Genomic DNA, 17747 nt, shown 5'->3' on the forward strand with positions numbered 1-17747 from the left:
CCCCACGCCCACCCGTCCTCCTGTGTCCTCTATGCAGATATGGAGCTTTTGGAGAAGGTGGTCTTTCTCCTTCTGTCCACATGCCTCTGGGTAGACTTGGAGTTGTTCTGAATTGGTGGCAGCACGGGCCTGACTGGTCCAAGGTGTTGGCTGTGGGCCATCTCTCTCCTGGTGACTTTGCTTCAGCACTCTCTCTTTGTTTAGAATTCTCCATGATAACAGGTTTTCTTAAAAAGCAGCCTCTGGATTATCACGTAGAGTTGGATTTATGATTTTTTGATGCTTTCTGCTCTGCCTAGACCAATCCACTACAGCCCGCCCTTGGCCTGCAGCAGCCAGGGACTGTCACATGCCACAGACTTAATCCCAGGCAGGAAACAAACTCTCCTCCCATTAGAAAACAGCAGCCATACTCTATTCAAAGTGGGTGGGCTAAAGCACACAGAAGGCATTTCCTGCATGGCTGCTGTCTGTGAGGTCACACGTGGGGGTGGGGGTCACTCACACACCCTCAGAAACTGGTGTGGGGCCAACAGAATGTTCTCTGCCACCTTCTGATCCTTTACAGAGGACATCCTTACAGAGCATCAATGGATGGAGGAGAGAAGGATGGGGAGCCCCTGGTCTCTGGGGCCATAGCCACTACTGCCTTTGGGGCCTCTCCAGAAGGCTCATGCATGGCCCCCACTGTCAGAGTGTCCTAGCTGCTGGCCTCAGGATTGGGGCTTTTCTCCCCCCTGCTTTTCCTCCTCCTGGCACCAGCCAAACTTCTACTTCATCCAGATTGGACCCATGCTCCACCCACTTATCCCTATTGCCAGACACGTCTGTCCTTCAGTACTTCTTTCCTGTGGAGCCCTTCTGACCTACTTCTTAACCAAATTGTCTAAAGCCCTTTGATCATTTATTTCTCCCACAATAAGCTGATAGTGTTTCCCAAAGTTTGCCATTTTCCAGATCATGTTGTTAGACGATTGGGGGCAGGAGGCGATGATGATGATGATGATGATGGTGGTGGTGGTGATGGTGATGATGGTGGTGACAGTGGTGATGGTGAAGATGGTGATGATGGGATAGTGATTACAGTGATGATGGTGATGTTGGTGATGGTGATGACGGTGATGGCAATGGTGATTGTGTCAATGGTGGTGATGATGGTAATGGTATAATGATAATGATAATGAAGGTGGTGATGGTAATAATGACAGTGATGATGGTGATGCTGACAGTGACAGTGACGATGATGATGGTGACAGTGTGATGGGGAAGCTGGTGATGATGGGATAGTGATGACGGTGATGATGGTTGATGGTGGTGGTGATAATGGTGATGATGATGACAGTGATGATGGTGATGATGGTGATAATAATGGTGATGGTGGTGATGATGGCAATGGTGAAGATGGTAATAGTATAATGATGATGATGATGAAGGTGGTGATGGTGATAGTGACAGTGATGATGGTGATGATTATGGTGATGGTGTGCTGGTTGGATAGTGATGACAGTGATGATGATAGTCATGATGGTGATGTTGGTGATAATGGTGAACATGGTGATGGTGGTTGATGGTGATGGTGCAGATGATGATGGTGACTTTGTCAATGGTGGTGATGATGGTAATGGTATAATGATGATGATAATGAAGGTGGTGATGGTGATAGTGACAGTGATGATAATGGTGAAGATAGTGATGATGGGACAGTGATGACAGTGATGACGGTGATGTTGGTGATGGTGGTGGTAGTAACAGTGGTGATGATGACAGTGATGATGGTGATGATGATGGTAATGATGGGATAGTGATAACAGTGATGATGGTGGTAGTGATAATGACAGTGATGATGGGATAGTGATAATGGTGATAACAGTGGTGATAGTGGTGATGGTGATAACAGTAATGATGGTGATGGTGCTAAAGGTGATAATGATGGCGATGGCGATGGTGAAGATGGGGATGATGATGGTGATTGTGTCAATGGTGGGTCATGATGGTAATGGTATGATGATGATAATGACGGTGATGATGGTGAGGATGATGGTGGTGAGGCCATGCCCTATTAAACAAACTGGACCACTTTTCCCACTGCAAGACTTCCCAGAGCCTTTATAATACTAAAATCCAAGGGGTAATCTCCAAGAGGGGGATGCCAAGTACAGAATTTCCTAACCTCTCTGATCATGGAACAGCCCGTGAACATTTCCCACATGGTCCAGGGAACACTGAACCTGAGCACCCAAAATGAAGGGCCAAGACAGAGCACTTGTCCTGACATTCAGAACATCTGCAAAGAGAGCTGACCCTGAGATGCTTGGTTTCTAGGGGCAACTCCAAGTATCATTACTATGGGATCCGCCTGAAGCCAGACTCGCCCTTGAACAGGCTGCAGGAGGACACCCAGTATATGGCCATGCGGCAGCAGCCCATGCATCAAAAGCCAAGGTGGGTGACCTGGGCCCAAAGGCAACCTGAGAACCAGCTTGCCTGCCCAAGGCAAGGGTCAGGTCTGAGTTTCACTTGGGAGAACATACAGAGAAGTGTTTCTCAAACATTAAGTACACAGGTAGGAGGGGACTCTCCAAACTGTGATGGAAAAAATAGATTCATATGAACCTGTCTCCAATGTCTTGGGAGAGCCAAGCCACAGGAGGCTAGGGACACAACCTCGTCCAGCTAACAGAGCCTTCAGATCTTTCTCTTTAAAAAAAAAAATACATTTTTTTTAAAGATTTTATTTATTTATTTATTTGACACAGAGAGAGATCACAAGTAGGCAGAGAGGCAGGTGGGGGGTGGGGGGGAATCAGGCTCCCCGCTGAGCAGAGAGCTCGACGTGGGACTCGATCCCAGGACCCCAAGATCATGACCTGAGCCGAAGGCAGAGGCCCAACCCACTGAGCCACCCAGGCGCCCCCAAAAAATAGACATTATTTTTTAGAATGGTTTTAGGTTGCCAGCAAAATTGGGTAGAAAATGCAGTTTTCCATATGCCCACTGTGCTCATATGCACAGTGCACCCGCCATCAATGTGGCATCAAAGCTGTGCATTGCTTACAGCTAGCAAACTGACATCACCACTTTGTTATCACCTCAAGTCCAAACTTGACATCAGGGAGTCTGGGAGCTCCGTTCCAATGGGTTTGTACAAACGTAGAATGACATGTCTCCGGGATTGCAGATCATACAGAGTAGTTCCACTGCCGTGAAAATGCTCTGTGTCCTGCCCATTCATCCTTCCCTCCTCCCCTCGACCTCCGGCAGCCACTGACCCTTCTGCTGCCCCCAGAGTTTTGCCTTTTCCAGAATACCATAGAGCTGGAATCCTAGATCTTCAATTTTCAACTATGGCGGGGGGCAGGGGGTGAAAAAGAGGTAACCCTGAAACTAACCCAAGAAGCCTGGAGAAGGAAGCTTATCTACTTAAGTTGCTGCTCCTTCCTGACATTTGGATCCAATGGCTGGAAAGGCCTGGTCATTTTCTGGAATGTTCTCTCCTCTATCCATCGCACACTGACTCATCTTTTAAGGCAGGGCTCAGCAAACCTTTCTGTAAAGGGCCAGAGAGCAAATATCTTGGGCTTTGCAAGCCATACATTCTGTCCAGACTATTCAGCCCTGCCAGTGGGCGTGGCTGTGTGCCAATAAAACTTTATGCACAAAACAAGGAGCAGCACCGGCCCTCCACAGCTGTGGTCTGCAGGCCCCTGGTTCAGGGCCCCACTCAAATGCCACGTCCCTGGCCGTCCTGCAGCCACACCTCCTTCCCTGCTTCCCTCTGTCCCTGGCTCCTCTCCGGAGTCCAGACTGCTCCATGTGGCCCCTTCATAACTTGGCCCATCCGTGTATGGCTCGGACCCCACTTTAGCAGCTCTAAGGCCGTCCCAGTGACTCCAAACCTCATATCCAATCGCGGGGGTTGGAGGTCACAGAAGACAGTCTCCAGAACATTCTCCAGTAGCCAACACGAGAGTGGAACCAACAGGCCATCCTGAAGCTGCTGGTGCACAGACGTGGACTCTGCTTGGTGTTAGCATCGGGCCCCCCCAAACACCCGCGACTCAGCGCACCAGCAGAGCGCTACCTCGGGAGCAGCGACACGTCTCATGGCGACAGGCTCGTGCCGTTTACGCTTGCACCCCCCGCCCGTGTCCGGCGCTCCACACCTGTCTGAGAGACTTCTGTCCGTCCCCACGGGAAGCCTGGCCCCACTTTCCAAAAGGAAGGGCGCTCCCCGCCGGAGTCGGGCCCCCCTGCTCTCCCCACCACACGCCGTCACCACCCCACAGCTGTCCACTGGGCTCAAGGCACCCCGGGCCCCGGGGAGCCCTTCTCTGTGAGTGTCGCCCGTTCGCCGTCAGGACAGCGGTTTTCTGGCTCTGCTTTTGCTCGGGGGAAAATGAAAATCCCAGAATTTCCTTTGAGACCATCGAATAGTAAGATACTTGTGAAGTTCACTTATCTTCTGAGGGAGAAGTATTAGGGGAAAAAGGATACACACGCCCACACCCACAAGCAACCCCGAGTACCCGTCAGCGGCTGGTTGGATAAGCAAATGTGTCCGTCCATCCAGACAGTGGAATGTTACTCAGTCTTAAAAAGGAAGGACCTCTGACACCTGCCACCACACGGAGGGACCCCAAGGACACCAGGCTTAGCGAGAGGAGCCAGACCCAGAAGGACCCATCCCACAGGACCCCACTCCCAGGAGATCCCCAGAGGAGTCCCGTCCCCAGAGACAGGAGAGGGCAGGAGCTGGGGCTGGGGCGGGGTGGGGGGGGAGTCCGTGCTTCATGGGGACAGAGTCTCCGTGTGGGGAGATGGAATGTTCTGGAGACGGAGGGTGGGGGTGACTGCAGGACGGTGTGAGTGCTTCATGCCACAGAGCTACGCACTTAGAGACGGTTGCGATGGTGAATTTCATGTTGTGTGTATTTTAGCCCAAGTTTTTAAACACTACACACACACACACACACACACACACATGCACACACACACACACATGCACACACACGCGCACACACACATGCACACATGCACACACACACACACGCACACACACAGCCCAAACTGAACCCCGCTCGGCTGTCTGCTCCTTGAGCCCCTTCGGGCCGCACAGCTGGGGCCTCATGGTGGCGCCGTGTCCCCTGCCCAGGTACCGGCCGGCCCAGAAGATGGACGGCCTTGGGGACAGCAGCTCGCACGGCAGCCCGCACGGCACGCCGGAGCAGGCCATGGCCGCGCAGAGCCTGCACCACCAGCAGTACCTCGGTGAGTGCCCCCCACCCTGTGGCCGAGGCCGGCTGGGAAAGCGGGGTCCGCTCAGCTCTGCCGGCGCCAGCTGCCTCTGCGGGGCTGCGCTGAGCAGCCGGCCTGTGGAATACCTCTCTAATTACGCAGACTTGTTCTAGGTCAACCTTTAGGGCATTCCCCAAGATTGCAGAAGAGTCAGCAGGTGCCCCCAAAATGAGCGTGTACAAAATGACCATCAGAAAAAGAAGCAAAGAAAAGGAAATGCCCGTCAGAAAGAAAACTAGATGTATTTTAAAACCTGTTGCCCGGGGACCTGGCTGCCCTCTTCCGTTCTCTTCCCGAGTTCCCTGGAGCATTTAGGGTGCTCAGGATTCCTTACAACTGGCTCTGCATCCTGCTGGCCTGACCCAGGCTGCCTGGCCCTTCCCTGCGAGAGCCCCTGCCCCGCCAGCCCCACGGCCGTGACTCGCAGCCTGCCTCTCAGCTGGTGCCCAGGGAGGCTTGCTGAGGCCGCATCCACAGACACACACACTGAAGATGGCTGTGGCCTTTGGGGATATTTAGTGTGTTTTTCGAGCCCAGAGAGACCCCTAAAGGGAAGCAACTTGGGACAGCCACAGCCGGCCCCTCCCCAGACTCACTGCCCTGGGTGGCCCCCAGGCTGGGGTGATGGGAGCGGCCGTGGAGTGCGGGGCCTGGGCTCAGGGCTCTTCTGTGTCAGTGTATTTACTGTCCCTGGGAGATGACAGTGTTGTCCCCTATTCTGTCCCTGAAAAAACCAAAGCTTCAAAGTTGTGTGACCCAGGGCTGGGGGATGGTGGGGGTCACCGGCAACCCTGACCTGAATGCCCCAGCACCTGCGCCTGCTGCCTGTGGCCCTTCTGCAGCTCTGCTACCCCATTTTCCTCCCAGATGTGTCTCACGTCTTCCCGGAGTTCCCGGCGCCCGACCTGGGCGGCGTCCTGCTGCAGGAAAGCATCTCGCTGCACGACGTCAAGGCCCTGCAGCTGCTGTACCGGCGGCACTGCGAGGTGACCCCCGGGGGGACCCTGAGCCTGGGCTCCGGGGTGGGGGTAGGGCCGGGTGGAGAGCAGAGTGAGGCTCCCCCCCGCCCCAGTGAGGCGCGTCAGCCTCCCACGTCGCCAGCACCGCCAAACTCTCAGACCATCAGGTGTCCCTGGGTGACCCTGAGGAAGTGGGAGCGGCCCCCTGCTTCTTATGGTGTCGCTCCTGACTTCAAGGCACCCCACTGCGGCTCCTGTCACAGCTGCCTGCTTGGCATGTCCTCACGACACGTGATGGGCCACTTTAACACGCACATCCGTGAGGTCGACGGGCTGTGTTTATTCACAGGCAACTGTGGACGTCGTGGTGAACCTCCAGTTTCACTACATTGAGAAGCTGTGGCTTTCCTTCTGGAACTCGAAAGCCTCCTCGGGTGATGGCCCTGCCTCTCTACCTGCCAGGTAACAGCCTTCGCCGCCCCCGCCCTGAACCCGCACCCCCCCCCCCCCGCCTCGTCCCCAGGGAGCCGCTCCGGCTCCTTTCCCAGGACCCCAGGGCTAACCTGCAAGCTGCGGACACCCACATGGTGACCCACAGACAAATGGGTCCCTTTCCCAGAACTGGCGCTCAGAACCCCACCCCGTGTGTGTGTGCGCGCGTGTGTGTGTGATTTCCGCGCTATGTGTTGCCCATCCCTTTGCTTCCGCACGAGGGACCGTAGAGGGAACCCTGTGCCGTCCCAAACAGAGGACGTGTCATCCCCTGGCCACAGACAGGGAGGTGGGCAGCGCGGGCCCGCCGGGGAATTGGAGGCAGGGAGGGGTCCATCCCAGGGCCCCCTGCCACCCTGCAGGCTGCGGCTCACCCCGGCTCTCCCATTCCCCACAGCGACGGGGAGCCCGAAGGCGCCGTCCTCCCAAAGGACAAGCTGGTGTCTCTGTGTAAATGCGAGCCCATTCTCAAGTGGATGAGGGACTGCGACCACATCCTGTACCAGGCCCTGGTGGAGATCCTCATCCCCGATGTGCTGCGGCCGGTGCCCAGTAAGCAGGGCTGCTGGCTGCTGCTCTCTCCGCCACCCCTGTGCTTTCCTTGCCCCCCGCCCCCCCGGGAACGAGGCTGCGGGGAGGCCTGCCACCCTCGGGTCGCCGCCCGCCAGTGCTGGCTTGGTGCTGCGGGGCTCCCAGTGACATGCCGGCCTCTGAGTTCCTCTGGGGCCCGGGATGCCCCGCAGGAGATCCCCAGAGGGTGGGCCGAGGTCACAGAACAGCCCTACCCCGGTCGGCAGGGTTGCTGAAAGCCCCGGAGAGGGTCTCGATCCACCGTGCCCCTCTGCGCCTGGGACCACCTGTGGGCCCCTCCCCCCCAGCGATGACACGCACCCCTTCGTCCCCTGCACGGGGCACACCCTGCTGGCCCCTTACAGGCTCTCCCTTGGGCCCCCAGGCTCTCCTGAGGCCTCGCTCTTGATGGAAGACAGGGGTGGGGAGTGGCCCATGGGTACACCTGGTGGGGCCCTGTCAATATTTACGCCCATGGGCACGACAGAAACTTCGGTCTTTCTTGATGAACCGGTGTGCTGTTTTTGGGCCAGAAAATGGGAAAAAGCCAAACCATCGCGTTTCTCCTTGGGGCTTGCCTGCCGGACACTGTTCATGGCGGCGCTCGGTTAGAGTCTCTGTGTTAAGGTTTGAGTCGGGGTATATTTGCTTTCACATTTTTGAAGTTTTTTTCTTTTTAAACAGTCTGATTCGTTTCTTATTCGCAAGCCACCTCACAATAAATTTGGAAGTTGGTGGAGGATATGTACGTGCATGTGTGTGGATTGGGGCTTCTCCTCGGCACTGTGGACTGGTCCCTGGAATGGGGGGGGGCATCCTGGGCACTCTGGGGGTTTGAGCCTGGCCCTCTCCACACCGGGAGCTCCCCGCATTGTTGTGATGGCCACAGATGTCTGCGCACAGCCCCCAGCGTCCCCTGGGGGCAGAGTCACGCTGGGCGAGGAAATCACGAAGGCAGGAGGGAGAGGAACGGAAATGAAGGCCCCAGGGGCCCCCAGTCCTTACCCAGCGCCTCCCTCACTAAATGCCCGAAGTTCTGCCAGGTCCCTCGTCCGTCCCTTGTCCGTCCCTCGTCCGTCCCTCGTCCCTCTTCTTCCCTTGCTCTAACGGCTTCACTGCACATGCGCCTCTTATGTTCCTGCTGATCCTGGTCGGGATGGAGACCGCCTTTCCCACTGTAACTATCGCGGCTTGCGTCTCCCAGGTACCTTGACACAGGCCATCCGTAATTTTGCCAAGAGCTTGGAAGGCTGGCTGACGAACGCCATGAGAGACTTCCCGCAGCAGGTCATCCAGACCAAGGTAACCGCTCGGCTCTGCCCGGGGCCGGGAAGTGTTCCCGGAGGGGCTCTGCCCCAGGCAAAGCAGGCCACCCCCGAGGGTCCTGAGGCCCATGAGTCCCCCCGCCCAGGAAGCCTCGTGGATGCTGGCACTGTGGGACGGACACCAGCAGGGAGGGGCATGACAGAAGCTGTCATTTGCTGGGATGCATTTGGGTGGACACATGGAATGTCCCTATGCGCCTCATAGGAGGGAGGGCTTCACCTCGCTGTCGCCCTTCCTGCAACAGTCTCGCCACAAAGCAGAATTTAAAATGTGCAGAGCGGGCCTCCACACGGGGAAGAGTGTGACCGCCGCTCTGGCACGCGTCTCTTAGAGACCTGTACAGGTGAGGCCACGTTCCGAGCATCGGGCCTCCCTGACCGCGGTCTGGAAGGATCTGTTAGACCAGCGACTCTCAAACCTCAGGGTGTATAGGAGTCGCCAAGGTCATGGTTAAAATCGCAGAGGCCCCACCGCCACAAAGCCTTATCCAGTGGCCCCGAGAAATCTGTATTCCCCGGCCCTGGCCACTCGAGAGAGCCGCAGGAATTCTAGAAACAGCAGCATAAGCACCCTGTCCTGAGGGCCACCTCACCGATGCTATGGCGTCTGCTCTAGATGCCGAGATGCCTCGGTGAGGTTCGTATCCTCCATTTAGTCTCACTCTTGGGTCCTGAGACTGTGGGAAGGGTGGGTCCCTCTGCTCCCTCCCCTCCGCACTGTCCTGGAGCCCAGGCGCCCTCCTGGGGGGAGAGAGAACCAGCTCTCCCCCCGAGCTCTCACCCACCCCCCCACCTCACCTCTGCGCCTCCTGCCCCTCCCCCGGCCACAGGTGGGCGTGGTCAGCGCCTTCGCCCAGACCCTGCGCAGGTACACGTCCCTCAACCACCTGGCACAGGCAGCGCGCGCCGTGCTGCAGAACACCTCCCAGATCAACCAGATGCTCAGTGACCTCAACCGTGTGGACTTCGCCAACGTGCAGGTGACTTTCTCCAACGCCATCCCCTGCCGCCTGGGATGGGGCACGGGGACCCGGCTGTAGATCAGCGACGCCGTGTGTGTGTGTGTGTGTGTGTGTGTGTGTGTGTGTATGTCCCATCCTGCTGGCCTCGCCTTCCAGCCTCCAGAAAAATGCTCAAAACCATAAAACGCAACCAGCAGCAAAACCCAGCGGGCGTGAGAACAGGGTCAGGGCGGAAGCCCGCTGCAGCCCACCCAGGGGCCCCGGGCCTCCAGGAGCTGGGAGCCACACCCTGGTTCGCCCTCTTTAAGAATCTACCTTCCTGCTGCCGCCTTCACAGCTGTCTCGTCTGGGCTCCGAAAGTGCAGGCTGTGCTCGTGCGCGTCCTGCCACGGCGATCCTGGCGCCGAGTTCAGGCTCCGAGTTCATCCACTAAACAAACACATACACTTTTAGAGAAAGGAGCACTCAGAGTAAAACACCGCAGACACACAGTGTGCAGTCTGAGCTCTGGCCCCGGGAAGCACGGGTTTACACGCTGAGAACCAGGGTGGGCTCCCTTCCTGGCTGCCGGTCCGGTGGGGGGGGCCCACCCTGACCCGCCGCCCACGCCCCGCAGGAGCAGGCCTCGTGGGTGTGCCAGTGCGAGGAGAGCGTGGTGCAGCGCCTGGAGCACGACTTCAAGCTGACCCTGCAGCAGCAGAGCTCCCTGGACCAGTGGGCCACCTGGCTGGACAGTGTGGTCACCCAGGTCCTGAAGGAGCACGCCGGCAGCCCCAGCTTCCCCAAGGCCGCCCGCCAGTTCCTTCTGAAATGGTCCTTTTACAGGTGAGTCCGGCTCGGTTTCCAGGAGAACGCGGGGAAGGCACAGTGTGCGGACGGACGGACGCAGCGGACGGACAGACGCAGCGTCCGGCCTGCGACTTTTCCTTTCAGACCTGCGCTCACCCTGGCTGACGGGAGGCGTCGGGAGAAGGGGGCTGGCGCAGCCTTAACCGCCAGGCCACAGCTTCCAGGGGCGGGGAGGGGAGCAGGCGGAGAGACCACCGCCCCCCCACCCCGGGGGGCCCCCATTCCAAGGTCGCTTGTTTACCTTCAGGGGGCTTGGCCATCCAAAGCCAAGAAGCTTCTGAGCAGAAAACATCCCAAATCCCAAGCCGCTCCGCCCTGTCCACTGACTCGGCCTCTGGGTCCGCACCCGTTCAAGGGACCTTTGCCCCCCGCGTGCTGGGCTGCCCACAGCCTTGGCTAAGCCGTCCCAGATCCGCAGCCCGCTGAAGCCGCCTGTCTCGCCCCGCCGCCACGGTGCCGGCCGAGCGCCTGTGCGCGCGGGCCCGGGGAGGCGTGCAAAGCCTTCAGTGGGACGGCCCCCGCCGCTCGCTCTTGCACACCCCGTCGTGCCCACACAAGCACAAAGCTTCAGCCCGTTCAGAAAAACAGGACAGGGGGTGCCTGGGTGGCTCAGTGGGTTAAAGCCTCTGCCTTCGGCTCAGGTCATGATCTCAGGGTCCTGGGATCGAGCCCCACATCGGGCTCTCTGCTCAGCGGGGAGCCTGCTTCCTCCTCTCTCTCTGCCTGCCTCTCTGCCTACTTGTGATCTCTGTCTGTCAAATAAATAAATAAATAAATCTTAAAAAAAAAAAAAACAAAACAGGACAGGGCCCGCTAACATTTTCAAAGTTGATTGGAGCAGCCCCCAAGCCGCGGGTGGCCCGTGAGGAAGGGGAAAGTCTTTTGCAGAGAATTTGCAGGAGTAAAGCAAGGAACTGAGGGCACTGCCTTTAGCTTAAGCGCCGCCGCAGCGGGGGGAGCCTGGCCCTTCGCGACTGGTGGCTCGACGGTCACTCTCAGGAGCCCGCATGTCGGCTCCGGCTCGGTCCTGGTTTGCTTGGGCCCCGCGGCGTCGGGAGCCCCTGCTGTGCGGACCCCCCGCACAGGGGGCTCACACATGTCTCCTCCCTGCCTAGTCCCCTCCTGGTTCTTTTGCTACACAGCGACAAGTGGGGAAGCTCTGAGGGGGGGCCATCGGGTGTTGGGGTCAAGTGCCAAGTGATCTCATTCCTTTAGATCAGGGCTTGCTTTTTCTGTGGAGAATCAGAGAGTAAGTATTTCCAAGAAAGAAAGAAACTTGTCAGCACATGACACGTAAATGAACAGGCATGGCCCGTGTGCCAATAAAACTTTATTTCCAGACACTAAGCTGTGGATTTCAGGCACTTTTCACGGGTCACGAAACCTAATTCTACGTTGGACTGTGTTTCCAACCATTTAAAACCGTAAAACGCATTCATAGCTCACAGACTGTAGAGGAATGGGCGGTGGGCTGGAGCCGGTCTGGATTTGGGGCCACAGCTTACCAGCCTGGCTGCAGATGAAAGAGGCGAAAGTTCCCTGGAGTTCTGTCTTGTTTGGTACCTACACCCCTGACTGAGGAGTGAGGCTGGATGGGAGGGAATCTCAGGAGGAAAGGCCGGGAAGGGCTGCCTGTTGTGGGCAAGTCATAAGGGCACCACGACTGACCACAGGCCATTGGCTAAAGCTTGTGTCAGACAGAGACATGATGTCACGTTTCCACGGCCCCTTGCTTACAGCTGACCGCCCCGCCTGCCTTTCCCACCCCCACGTGTCCCCACCACAGTCACAAGGGACACAGGGGTGGTCTGGGTGGCTGGCAGGCCCCTCGTGAGTCCCGGGGGCCTCCTGAAAAGCCTGGCTCATCTGCCTGCCTGCAACCCCGTGCTCCCCGGAAGGCCCCCCCCCAGCCTCTGTCTGCCCATCCCCCAGCTCCATGGTGATCCGTGACCTCACGCTGCGCAGCGCCGCCAGCTTCGGCTCCTTCCACCTGATCCGCCTGCTCTATGACGAGTACATGTTCTACCTGGTGGAGCACCGTGTCGCAGAGGCCACCGGAGAGACGCCCATTGCGGTGATGGGAGAGGTGAGGGCCCTCCTGCCCTGGGGACCCTGGGACAGCGTGGGCAGTGTGTGTGACACAGCGGACAGCCCAAAGAGAAAACCCTTGCCAGAGGCCCACGGGTGGGAAAGAGCTCACATGCTGGAGCCAACCAACCTGCGTTCAGACCTGTCCTCTGCCACCAAGGGCGCTCCTGCCCCTGAAATGAGGCCTGGAACACCCGGCCCATGGCGGGGGATCTCCTGTTGGAAAGTACACAGAAAGTGTACCATTCCGACCATTTTGAAGTGAGTGATTCAGTGGCATTTAGTACATTCAGAGTTGCGCAACCACCACTTCTAATTCCAGAATATTCCATCGCCCCAGAGGCAAACCCCACGCCTGTCAGTGGCCCCATCCCACTCCCCAGACGCTGGCACCCGCTACCTTCCTTTCTGCCAGGATCTGTCTATCTTGGGCATCCCACAGGGGTGGAGTCCCACGTAGCGTGGCCTTCCGTGCCTGGCATCTTTCACTCAGCACAATCCTGTCAAGGTGCAGCCAGCCGCGCTGTTGCATGTGTCTTTGCCTCACTCCTTCCGCGGCCAGTGAGATTTCCTTGGATGGCCAGTCAGCATTTTGCTCTGCCCATTCATAGGCTGATGAACACACGGGCTGTTTACAGCTTTGGGCTGCCGTGACCATCTGGGCACACGTTCTTGTTTGAACACCTGTTTTCATCTCTTTCGGGTACATTCCTAGGAGCGGAATTGCTGGGTCATGCGGGGTTGTTTTGAGGAAGAAATTAGGTGATGCTTAGAGAGCTTTTAGTACGCAATAAGCCTGTCACCATGCAGAGGCCACAGTCCCTGTCCTCTTGGTGGCCTGCTCAGTGGGCGCCCACTCAGCCCTCCAGCAGCTCCCACGCAAGACCCAGAAGGTGCCAGAGCGGATACACTAGCCTCAGCGCCCCTTCTCCTGGGGGAAGCAAAGCCTGTGTTAACTGTGGATAGAGGACAGTGCTAACATTTACCAGGACCAGGCCCCGTCGTGGAGGCCCCTGACTCTGGGCTTCTCTCTTTCAGTTCAACGATCTCGCCTCCCTATCGCTGACGCTGCTCGATAAAGGTGGGTGTGTCCGTAGCTTTTCTGCGAGGCTCTCCCAGGGGCTCTTCTTCCCACCCTGGGTCTAGTAGAGATCAAGGCTGCTCCTGGGGCGGGTTGAGGGCGGTTAGGAGCTGACATCCACGCAGGTGAGGCCAGGACGGCAGCAGGTGTCCCAGTGATGCTCATGCAGGCCCGGACCCTGCTGGGGCTCAGAGGAGCCGCCCCGTACCTTGTCCTCAGGTGGCTGCTTTGGGCTGTCTAACCCTGTTCCCCAGGCACCCCCACTTCAGGCCCCGGGCTGCCTACGTCCACCTGCCCCTACCCCAGCCCATTCCCTGCCCCACGCGGTAGGGGGCGCCAACTGCTGAGGGGGACCCTGCCAGGAGTGTGACCCAGCAGACGCACACTGGTCAAGGGAGGTCTCTGGGAAGAAGGCCTCCCTGGGCACGGCAGGGCAGCATCCATGCCTGTGCACCTGTCCGAGCACGTGCTTCTCTCTCCCTCCCTCCTGTGCCCCACACCCCTCATCCCCAACACTGACCCTGCAGATGACCTCAGCGAGGATCGCGGCAGTGAGGCTGACTCCGACGCCCGCAGCCTGGGCGAGCCCCTGGTGAAGCGGGAGCGCAGTGACCCGAACCACTCACTGCAGGGCATCTAGGTCCGGGGTGCCTCCCGCAGGCTCCGGCCCGGGCCTCCGAGCTCTACTGTAATAGTGCCTCTTAGATGGTGGGACCTTTGCTCTGACTCCCGGGGGCACCAGTGCACGCTCAAGGGACACACCATTCCTCCGAAGAAAATCGTCGTTACCCACAACAGAAGGTCACATCGGGCTCCCGAGTGCCTGAGCTGCTCACCTCGTGCCTCCTGGGTCATCTTTCCCTTCTGAGTGTTCTTACCCTCTCCTCTGCCGGGCCGTGAACCTCGGTCCGAGTCTCTGCATCCCGCATGAGACCTGGAAGGGGCCGTGCTGGGCGAGCCGGCACCTCCACATTGGGCTTCTCGGTTCAGCCCCTTCCAGCTTCCACCATTCTTTTTTAAAATTTGGATCCCAGGAGGGAAGGGGTGTCCTGCAGCTGCTGGGCAGTACTGAGCGGACTGGTGTCCACAGAGCCCCCTGCCCTGGTGCCCCGTGGTGGGAAGGGACCACCTCCGCGCTGTGCCCAGGGCCTCCTGCCCTGCCGGCTGGGCTGAGGCGTGGGAAGCCGGCCCCCAGGAGCCCCATCTGCAGACACCAGAGGTCCCCAGAAGTAGCTGTCAATCACCATGGCCCCACGTGGCCCGAAGAACAAGTCGTGGAAATGGCCCGCCCATGCCAAGACATAGTGATGTCTTCAAGAATCAAAACCAGAAGTTTTATCAGCAACTGGGAGGATTTGGGTTCTGTCCAAGTTCACACCAACATCAAGCCAAACTGCTGGGTCTGGAATGAGTTTGTTCCAAGGGGGCTGGGTGGTCAGTGTTTCAGTGGTGCCTTCAGAGGGCAGCCATCGTGGGCCAAGTCTGCCTGGCTCCCGCTCCATAGAATCTTCTGGAATGCCTGCCTTTGAATTAGCAATCCTGGAGCACTTCGACCCGGCACGAGCCCCATCTTGAACTGCTCAAAGTCGAAACTCTTCGCTGGGTGAAATGAACCCCGAGGACTCGCACAGCCCTTGAACTGTGAACACTCCGGATCTGTATCCGCCATAACGCATTGCACTTGGTTAGCTCCGCGCAAGAGTCCTGCCCCCAAACCAACTGCAAAAAAGAAGGATGAACTTCTGGTCTAGGAAGCACCATCTTATGAAATGCAATAGTTTCTCCTTTTGGAAATATGTTTATATCAATAGTTTTGTGCTCTAATTGTTATTAGAATGTTTCTTATGAACATGTATATTGCGGTATATTCGGTCCCCCTTATTTTTTTTTCATTCATGCAGAAGGTACTAATGTAAACTCACGTGGCCTTGAGGAAAACCTTACTTCCCGACAAGCTGCGCACTCCTAGGTCCACCCCAGGTGTGCAGAGCGGCATGGAGGGGAAAGACAGGAAAAGCTAGACGCTTGTTTTAGAAACCAAGTCTATCATAATCACAATGTTTGTCTGGTTTTACAGTTCAAGACTTAGATGAAATCAGACAGAAAGAATGTCTTTAAAATATATATCTCCCCTCCTGGGAGACATTTAAGCTCACGATTTGTGGATTGTGATGGCCTGTCTTTTCTTCCGAACTGGTTCCTGCCTTATGCTCCAGCCTTTGCAGGATTCCGCAAGGAACAACACACGTGACGGTAAAGACATGCGTCTTCCAAGCCCGTTTTCGTTTTTCGGCGATCCACACTCCAGCTCTTCCTGCTACACATGGGCGTGCGCGCACACACACACACACACACACACACACACACAGTGGCCCTGGAGATGCAGAGCTCCCTCCAGGCCCATCCCCTGCCCTGGACTGCCAGCCTGGCCCGGCTCCTGCCATGCGAGGCTCCAAGGAGAAGCAGCGGCCTCCAGCACTTTCTTCTTGGCTCTCTGGGGAGTGTTCCAGAAGGAGCAGATTCCCTGAGCTTCATTTAGCAAGGCCAGCTCTGGGCCAGAGATGGCAAGAAAGCAATGCTCAGCCCAGGAAGATCAGGCCTATTTGGAGGCAGACCAGACTTACCCAGATACGGCAGAACAAAGCCCTGGCCCCAGGCACCGATGAAACCCTCCGGATGTTCCCAGGACTCCCTCCCAGGGAGAGGGTTTGGGGCCAAACTTGGGAATCCCCTAAGAATCGCTGCATGAGCGTGTTCGAACGTGGCCAGTGCCTGGTGGGATTACCGTGGGGGCTGGAAATCCGCGTTGTCTGGACCAGCCCTAGCAGAGGGGAGGGGATCCGACACAGGATTATAGGACTTTGAAGAACCCCTGCAGAGGAGACCCAGCAGGCTCAGGAACGAGGGAAGGCCCACCGATGGGAAGACGTTCCAGAAACACGGGACACCATTCCTGGTCAGCCGCCCCGAAAAGTTGCTCCTCTGTGCCAAGCAGGTGCCTCATGTCCCCCAGAGATGCTCAGCCTTGGCCCCAGCCCAGGCCCATCTATCCCCAGTAGAGGTCCTGAGGCCCCTGGGTGGCACTAAAATCATCTGCCTCCCTGGGTTGGGACCTCCAGGGGCCTGCACGTGGCTCAATGCTCTGCTGTCACCATCTTAAGATTCTCAATAGTTTTTGAATAAAGGGCCCACGCTTTCGTTCTGCGCTGGGCCCCGGGGCAAATTTTGTGGCCAGTCTTGGGAAACTCCCAGGACATGACCATGCAGACTCCCCTTCAGCTGAGCGGCTGGGCCCTGTCCCTGTGGTGAGTCTCCGCCAGGCTCTGAGAACCCAGCGGAACCCCTACTCGCCCCATCCTCTTGTGGTTCATGATCTCAGTCCCTCTGCAGCCTGACATCCCTGAGCACGGCCAGCCCTTGCACCAAGCAGCAGCCACCCCCAGCCCTCCCTGTCTGAGAGCCAGGCCCGGTGCTGGGGTGGGCAGGGTGCCTGGAGGAGGAGAGCCAGGCCCTGCTCCTGGGCCTGCGTGGCTGGTGACAGAATGAGCCCAAGTGATGTCTGCATGACCACTGCCCCAGGAACCAGAGAGGGGATGAGCAGGGGAGACTGCCGAAGGCCCGCAGCCTATCAAGTCCCCTAGAAAGCCCACAGAGTAAGGATCCAGGGCACAGGGCCAAACAACAAAGGGAACCTAGTCCTACCAAGAGCCTCTGGGAGGTTCTACGTAATCACAACGACTCCATACTAGACGCTTCTATCCAATCTCCTCTTTTTGACAGTAGGTGTTACCCACATTGTACACATGGGAAAATTGAAGCTGCTGGCTGGAATGCAGATATGATGGCTGGAGCATCAGCAGCCATTTTTAGACCTTGAGGTGGGTATCCTATAATAAGGAAGGCAAAGCAATGAGACAGAAGGAACCTGGATCCCTGGTGGTCATGGAGCTGCATTACAATCCTGACAACCCACAGCCAAGAGTTCCATAAGCTGCACTGGGGAAGGGAGAGAGGGGGGCAGGGGACCCCACAGCGGTTCCTGCCGCTGGGAACTCTCTGGAAGCAAGAACTCTGAAGCAAGCTGTGAGGTGCACCCCCTGCACGTACACACACGCTCCAGCTGTGG

The 17747-nt window shown here is 57.5% G+C and overlaps 1 protein-coding gene across 1 annotated transcript in view; it reads left to right on the plus strand.

Moving 5' to 3' along the window:
* Window positions 1-15778, plus strand: part of RFX2 (regulatory factor X2) — a 90395-nt gene extending 74617 nt beyond the window's left edge. The window contains exons 8-18 of the mRNA XM_080816234.1: window positions 2323-2442; window positions 5153-5268; window positions 6163-6281; window positions 6604-6716; window positions 7144-7298; window positions 8521-8618; window positions 9472-9621; window positions 10220-10428; window positions 12385-12538; window positions 13579-13621; window positions 14149-15778. Coding sequence (XP_080672360.1) covers window positions 2323-2442; window positions 5153-5268; window positions 6163-6281; window positions 6604-6716; window positions 7144-7298; window positions 8521-8618; window positions 9472-9621; window positions 10220-10428; window positions 12385-12538; window positions 13579-13621; window positions 14149-14261 — 1390 coding nt within the window. The 3' untranslated portion in view covers window positions 14262-15778. The remainder of the gene's footprint in view (window positions 1-2322; window positions 2443-5152; window positions 5269-6162; window positions 6282-6603; window positions 6717-7143; window positions 7299-8520; window positions 8619-9471; window positions 9622-10219; window positions 10429-12384; window positions 12539-13578; window positions 13622-14148) is intronic.
* Window positions 15779-17747: the final 1969 nt, after the last annotated feature.

The sequence above is a fragment of the Martes martes genome (assembly GCF_963455335.1).
Source record: "Martes martes genome assembly, chromosome: 1".
NCBI lineage: Eukaryota > Metazoa > Chordata > Mammalia > Carnivora > Mustelidae > Martes > Martes martes.